At 46.2% G+C, this 7,756-nt stretch overlaps 1 protein-coding gene across 1 annotated transcript; it reads left to right on the top strand.

The window, feature by feature from the left end:
- Nucleotides 1-831: 831 nt before the first annotated feature.
- On the top strand, nt 832-5,597 carry LOC308483107 (uncharacterized protein C1orf50 homolog). The gene is made up of 4 exons (XM_081016694.1): nt 832-1,021; nt 2,260-2,346; nt 2,980-3,111; nt 4,287-5,597. Exons 1-4 carry the CDS (start codon nt 857-859, stop codon nt 4,470-4,472), a joined length of 570 nt encoding a protein of 189 aa, XP_080872820.1. The 5' UTR covers nt 832-856; the 3' UTR covers nt 4,473-5,597.
- The last annotated feature ends 2,159 nt before the right edge of the window (nt 5,598-7,756 follow it).

Genomic DNA, 7,756 nt, shown 5'->3' with positions numbered 1-7,756 from the left:
GTGTGTGTTCTACTCTCCTGCAATTCTTATTCAGTTATTTTTATTTGTTCATTGCGAAGCTTGATGCGCTGCTTTGAACCTCGAAGTGGTTTATATAAAAAGAAGAAGACTCAGGATATAAAAAAGAAACTCTCAGAAGCAGCTGTTTAAAACATTCAAGATTCAACCATCAAAAGCTAAAAATCAAAACACACGTCCGTGTTCTGTTGGATGGACTTAACTAAACAAAAAATGTTCTTGGTAGGTGCAATGCTAAGTCCACTTACATGGGAGTAAATCCCCTTGAATTCAATAGCCTGCTTCTGAGTAGACACGGGTAGGGCTGCACAGCTACACCGAAGGCAGTGAGATTTCTTTCCGATTGCGCTTCTTAAATGTCACAAGCGAAACAAGACCTGGATCAGAAAAAGGAGGGACTTTCTCTCGCTTGGCACTTTCCGCCCTGACTTTGTTAAGTCACAGCTAACCTTAAAACTTTGGATTTCCCCTTGGGGGAAAAGGGTGGGGGAAAGTTCTGCTGATACCCGCTATACCACTTCAGAAGCCTAGTGGTGGTCTAAAATTTTAGCAAGTCTATGCACCGCTCCCAGAAGCTCCGCCCATTTCCTGCCTTCTTTCTCAAGAGGGGCCCTGAGTGGCCACGCCTACAAAAGGGAACCGCGCCTCCAATCTCCTGAGGCTCCGCCCCTCGGCGGCTCGTCCATCCACCCCGTTCCCCCGTTCGTGGCCTCCCTATTGGCGGAAAGGCTGGCTCCGCCTACTCCGTTCTGTCCCCTGGGTGCCCCGCCTTCTTTCTGACGTAAGGCGACCGGAGGCCAATGGGCGGTCGAAGGGGGCGGGGCTTGTGCCACGAGGAATGGCGGCCAGGGCGGAAGCGGAGTCCGAAGCCGGTGCCGCTGCTGAGTCTCCGGCCACCTTGTCTCAGGGGGCGGCGCTGGTGGAGTCCAACTTCCAGCTAGCTCCGTCTGCGCGGAAGGCTCGTCCTTCGGACTTGGTGGCTCTAGCAGAGCAGGTGCAGAAGGTGAGTGAGGAGGGTGCCTCTGAGAGCGTGCAGAGCGCCTGTGTTTGATGAGCCTCCGGGCACGTGCAGAGTGGGTTTTTGTTGTTGTTTATTAATGCCTGATTGAATGTTCGGTGGTTGTTCCGTGGGCCTTGGCAATGGTGGCCTCTGGATGACAGCTAGGGTGAGCATGTCAGCGTGTCCCCCAAACTGCATTTGCCGGTTTCGTGTAGTGTTCAGAATGCTGAACTTGGACCTGGGACACCGGGGTTCACATCCCCATTAGGCCACGAAGCTCTCACAGGGTGACCTTAGGGCAGTCACTGCCTCTCAGCCTAACCTACCTCACAAGGTTGTTGTGGGGATTAAACTAGGAGGGGGAGAACCATGAACTCTACAGCAGCCACGAAATTAGAAGACGCCTGCTTCTTGAGAGAAAAGCAATGACAAACCTAGACAGCATCTTAAAAAGCAGAGACATCACCTTGCCAACAAAGGTCCGTATAGTAAAAGCTATGGTTTTCCCAGTAGTGATGTATGGAAGTGAGAGCTGGACCATAAAGAAGGGTGATCGCCGAAGAATTGATGCTTTTGAATTATGGTGCTGGAGGAGACTCTTGAGAGTCCCATGGACTGCAAGAAGACCAAACATATCCATTCTGAAGGAAATCAGCCCTGAGTGCTCACTGGAAGGACAGATCGTGAAGCTGAGGCTCCAATACTTTGGCCACCTCATGAGAAGAGAAGACTCCCTGGAAAAGACCCTGATGTTGGGAAAAGATGGAAGGCACAAGGAGAAGGGGACAACAGAGGACGAGATGGTAGGATAGTGTTCTCGAAGCTACCAGCATGAGTTTGACCAAACTGCGGGAGGCAGCAGAAGACAGGAGTGCCTGGCGTGCTCTGGTCCATGGGGTCACGAAGAGTCAGATACGACTAAATGACTAAACAACAACAACAAAATAAATAGGGTCATTACTGCTACTCACATATGTCAAAATGTTTGAGCACACTAATGTTGGTTACACCCCTGAGTACACACCTTGAAATTAATGGCCAGGACTTAACTTATTTCCATTAATTTCATTGGGTCCTCACTGATTTAAAGTGGATTATTATTGTTCATTTATGAATGCCCTTCTGCGCAAATGTCTCAAAGTGCTGTACAAAAGCCACCCTTGAACTTTTGTTTGTTATATGGAGACTCAGACTTCCAATCTCCTTTAAAAAAATATTCCTGTTTCTGTTCTTTTCTACAGGCCGATGATTTCACCCGAGCAAATGCCTGCAACAGACTGACCGTCATAGCAGAACAAATCCGGTACTTGCAGGAACAAGCCAGAAAGGTAAGTGTAGGGAGGGGTAGAACTCCGTATTAAAAGCTTGCACAGTTCTAAAATAATGTACCCTAGAGAGATTTTTTTCTCTACTTCTGTTTTCTCTACTTCTGTTTTTACTTACCTGTTTTATCCTCACAGCAACCGCATCTCTAACCACTACAGCACACTAGCCAATTGGCTGATTTGCTGGCGCCTTCAAAGCCAAATGCAAAGAGGTCCACAAGATCTCTGCAGGCAAAAAGAGTCCCCTGAAGTGATTGCCTGGGTGATGGGCCATTAAGGGGGAACAAAGGAAAAGGACTCTGTGTGAGATGGCAAATGGCTAGCACAGGCTAGTTAGAAGGACAAAGCCAGAATTTAGAGTTGAAAGTTGCAGTGATGTGATTTGGGAGGAAAGCAGCAAGCTTGAGAGAAAGAGCAATATTTCATAGAATCAAAGAATTGTAGAGTTAGAAGGGACTTTGAAGACCACCCTGCAATGCAGGAATATGCAGGTGTCTCATATTGTTATCCTTGGCGTAACCTTGGCGTTATCAGCGCCACATTCTAGCCAACTGTTTGTATCCAAGACTCTTTTGGGGTGTTGATGCGATCTCTCTCTCTCTCTCTCTCTCTCTCTCTCTCTCTCTGGTGTTTTAGGTTTTGGAAGAGGCAAACAGAGATGCTGATCTGCACCACGTTGCCTGCAACTTTGTGAAAAAGCCGGGCAATGTCTACTACCTGTACAGGCGGGATAGTGGCCAGCGCTACTTCTCCATGCTTTCTCCTAAGGTACTGAGCCCTTCTTTTAAAAGGGTTTTGAGTTTAGAGAAAAGGCAAGTAAGAGGCTCGTAAAAATAATGCCTGATGTGGAGAAAATGAACAGAGGAAAGCTCCCCCCACCCCTTAAGACTTAGAACTGATGAAAATCCAATGAAGCTGAATGTTGGAAGACAGATAAAAGAAAGTACTTAATCACAATGAGTCTATAGCTAATCTATGGAACTCATTTCTACAGGAGGCAGCAATGGCCATCTGCTTGGATCGCTTTAAACATGGATTAGACAAATTCATGGAGGGCAGTGGCTACTAACCCTGATGACTATATTCTACTTCCACTGTCGGAGACTTCTGAGTGCCATTTTCTGGAAACTGCAGGAGGGGAGGGTTGCAACTGCGCCCAGCTCCCGTTTGTGTGCTTCATAAGAGACATTTCCTTGGCCACTGTGAGAACAGGGTGCTGGATTAGATGGACCACTGGCCTGACTCTCTTTACAGATTGTGTCGGAATAAGAAAAAAAGTATCCTGTTTGTATTGTACTAGCAAAATGCTTAGCATCACTTTGTAGCAATGCAGATCTGTCTGCTTACAGAACGTCCCAATTCCAGCCCCTGGCTTCTCCAGGTGATGGAGAAAGACTTCTTGCCTGAGGCTCTGGAGACCATGGCCTGTAGCCCTTTAGATTTTACTGTACTTTTGCTTCCAACATCCCTGACCACTGGGCATGGTGGCTCAGGGCTGGTGGGATCTGGAAGTCCAGCAATGCCTGTAGGAACTCAGGTTCCCAATCCCAGCTGGAGACCTTAGACCCTGGAGAACTGCTATCATTCAGAGTAGGATATGCTGGGACCAGTGTACTTAGAGAAAGCTGCTTTAGGGGTCGGCCAACATGCTTGTCATAGCATAGTGCAGGGTTCTTCAGGCTTGCACCCCAGATGTTTGTGGGCTCCCAGATCACAATCATCCCCAGCCAGTGTTCAGGGGTGATGGGCGCTGTGGTCCAACACTAGCTAAGGACCCAAGCCTGAAGGACACTGGCCTACTCGTAGAGAGCATCTGTTTTGCATGCCAATTTTCAGTGATTTGGTGCTCCATCAAGAGCACAGTGTAGACACTTTCTGCTGGCATTCTGGGGACTTGATAAGTGTTTCTTTCCTTCTCTCTCTCCCCCCCCCCCCTTTCATAGGAATGGGGGACCAGCTGCCCAAGCGAGTTCCTTGGTGCCTACAAACTGCAGCATGACATGTCCTGGACTCCTTCGGATGACATCGAGAAGCGCGACGCTGAGCTCAACGTTCTCGAGAAGCTGCTAAACCAGCAAGCGGCGCTACCCCCCTGCAGCGAGCCCAACTTCCGAGGCCTTACTATGTAATGGTGGACCTAGACCAACTCCTCCTCCAAACTTGGTGCCTTCCACACACTTTGGGCCACAATTCCCATCACTTCCAGCGTTGTTATTGTTTTTTTGGACTACAACTCCCATCAGTCCCAGCCAGTTCTACTTTCTGGTGCTGATGGAAGTTGTAGTCCAATATATCTGCAGTGCCCCAGGTTAAAGGAGCACATGGAAGGCTGTAGCTGCATACCAGGTCAATCTTACTGCTGAACAAGGAGGCTCCACCCCAATATCATCATGACTAATTAAAACAAAACCAAGAAACCACACAAGCATTATCCTGCTATATCAGGGATGGACAGAAGACAGATCAGGATCTGCTGGGAGATCTGCAATAGCTCAAGAGGTTCTGACTCCTTAATTTATTTATGGTGCATGCAAATAAGCTATCCTCTGAACAGATCTGATGAAATTAATAGCAAATCTATTGAAACTAATATTCCAGTATTATCAAGAGAACTCTTGGGTTGTATCCAACTAAATCCTATTCAGAGCTATGTTCATCTTCTTCCGTGGGTCTGCTCTGAGTAGGACTAGTGTTGGCTACAACTCTATGACTCCAAGGTCTTTTTTCCTAGTCAGTTGCTTCTAGTTTGGATCCTGTCAGGGTCTGACTTTAGAGGCGATGATCTGAACTGGAGGGCAATCTTGCAGCGCAGGGTTAAAACAGGGGAATTCATTCCAATGGGAGGCAGTGATGGTCACAACTTGGATGGCTTTAAAAGAGGATTGGACAAATTCATGGAGGGAGAAGGCTATCGGTCGCAACTGCCTATGATTTCTATGCTCTGCTGCCACAGTTGGAGGCAGCAATACTAGTTGCTGGAAACTGCAGGAGAGGCGAGTGCACCTTTTCTCGATTCTAGAATCTGGGTGGTAACTGTGGGGACAGGACGCTGGACTAGCTGGGCCACTGGCCTGATCCAGCAAGGCTGTTAGCTCTATACATAAGGCTGCTGTAGTGAGTGATTCCTCCTACAGAACATTTGGCTGTTGTTCAAAGAGGGAACACAATTATGTTGTTCTTTTTGAACTAAGAAGTTCAAACTGTGATGATGCTTGGTGTTTTCCCCTCAATTAAAAACAAATGCTTGCAAAAGAGGACCGACTCCAGCACATGCATTAGGAAGTGGGTTTTTGACTCCTCCCTGCAAGTTGCCTACAAAGGATATGCAACACTCTCCGGAAGAGTGCTGGTACTTACCAGGCAGAGCTGCCCCGAAGCTGAGCAACTGACTTGGGTTTCTTTTCTATCACACACCTTGGTCATAAAAGTGTCCTGTGGTTAGGAGGCTTGACTCCCAATGCGGATGATGTTTTACCATTGCAAATATTATAGCAGGGTAGAGAGCCTCAGGCCTGGGGGCCAAATGTGGCCTTTTCAGGACTCCCAAGGCCCCATCCCTGCTTCACAACTTCTTTGCCAAGCTGGAATGTGTTCTTAAAGTGTGCTTACTTGTATTGAAAGGCAGATGTGTATGTGTGTGTGTGTTTGTAAGTGCATGGATGGATGGAACGCAGAAACACAATAATAATAATAATAATAATAATAATAATAATATAATAATTTAATATTTATACCCCGTCCATCTGGCTGGGTTTCCCCAGCCACTCTGGGCGGCTTCCAACAAAACACTAAAATACAATAACCTATTAAATATCAAAAGCTTCCCTAAACAGGGCTGCCTTCAGATGTCTTCTAAAAGTCTGATAGTTGTTTATTTCTTTGACATGTGGTGGGAGGGCGTTTCACAGGGCGGGTGCCACTACGGGGAAGGCTTTTTGCCTGGTTCCCTGTAACTTGGCTAATAATAATAATTTACCCCTCCTGCTCTGCGCGCCACTGGCCTACTGCCTCCCTCAAACTGAAAATGATTTCCCACTCCTGTCTTAAGGTACTGAGGAGCGAATCATAGCGGCAGCAGTTCTAAAGGTTGCATGCTGGGAACTAAGTCTCATAGACCCAGTGCTGTTTCTTAATGAATTAGAAAAAGAGATGTTGGCACTCATATCTTGATAAAATTGCTGTGGGTGGCTGCAAAAAATGGCTGCCAAGGGCAACAAAATTTTAAAAAAAGAGGTGACAGGACTCCATACCAGTGAATACAGTCATAAAAAGATGATTGTGAAGAGTTACATTTTAAAAATGTTATCAATAAAAATGGACACATATTGATCAACTGAGATTTGACACCATGATAATGCAGAATAAGGAAGCAAACTATTGGCTGTTCCACTGATGTTTGACGAAGGAAGAAAAGGGCATCATGGGGACAGTGCCATCACATATAAGAGCCTCGACCAGGACAACCTCTCCAGTACTTGGGACACAAAGCTGGATTAATGTAACTTAATTTTTTCCATAATTGATTTTTTAAATTAAAAAACCCCTTTACCGGTAATCAATCCATATCTTAAGTATTGGGAGGCCTAAGTGGAAAGCATAGTAGTAATATCAGCAAACATGCTCAAAAGTTGTTTAGTGACCACTAAAGTTATATCCAATTAAGGAGATGCTTACTGTGAAGAGTGTTGCCAAGTGGTTCCAAGGAATAGGGTGAAATAGGGCAATAATTCCACTTGGCATGGGGACCAGGAGGGGGTAAGAGAAGGGCACCTGGTGGGTAAATGGACAGACCCTGGTGGCACTTGGTTCTACAGAATGGAGGACTGGGGAAGCTGATAGGCTGAGAAGCATCCCCTGCCAAGCCAGGCAGAAATTAACCTGCCCAATTTACTCTTACCGTGCTGGTGCTGTTTTTATTGTAATTATCTCTGTGTTTTTAATAGATAATATATAGAGAGTTTTAATTCTATCAATGATTATTTTTCATTATTTCCCCTGCTGTATTTCTAGCTCTTCTTAACTTTATCCGAAACCACCTTTAGTCCATAACAGGGAAAAAGGCAGGGTATGAATAAATATAGTAATAATGTTTTATTTCGTAATAATAAATACCATTCGCTCAGACTTCTTCTGCCAGAGATGCTGAGGAGGCTAAATCCTGAGTGTCATGGTCAAACTGTCTAGATCTGCCTACTTCCTAAGTCCAAGTCCAAAATAAATAATAGCCAGGACTCTGCTTGCTGCAGATTAAATCAGGCAGGCTTAAACTACAGTTCCTGGGAACTGTCTGGTATTTGACCGTAATAAAGATGGATTCGTTGGTTGCAGTTCCCAGGACTGGGACCTGGGAGAGAGGAGCAGAGTTCGGATTCCACCCCTTCAGCCATGAAGGCTCTCACCGGGTGTGACCTTG

Source organism: Podarcis pityusensis, assembly GCF_964106645.2.
Source record: "Podarcis pityusensis genome assembly, chromosome: 8".
NCBI classification, from domain to species: domain Eukaryota; kingdom Metazoa; phylum Chordata; class Lepidosauria; order Squamata; family Lacertidae; genus Podarcis; species Podarcis pityusensis.
Note: the sequence above shows the minus strand (reverse complement) of the source record. Positions and strands in the feature narration are given on the sequence as shown.

Coding starts and splice junctions, on each gene's coding strand:
- LOC308483107 (XM_081016694.1), top strand. CDS start 857: ATGGCGGCCAGGGCGGAAGCGGAGTCCGAAGCCGGTGCCGCTGCTGAG. Junction 1,022..2,259: donor TAGCAGAGCAGGTGCAGAAG/GTGAGTGAGGAG, acceptor TCTTTTCTACAG/GCCGATGATTTCACCCGAGC. Junction 2,347..2,979: donor TGCAGGAACAAGCCAGAAAG/GTAAGTGTAGGG, acceptor CTGGTGTTTTAG/GTTTTGGAAGAGGCAAACAG.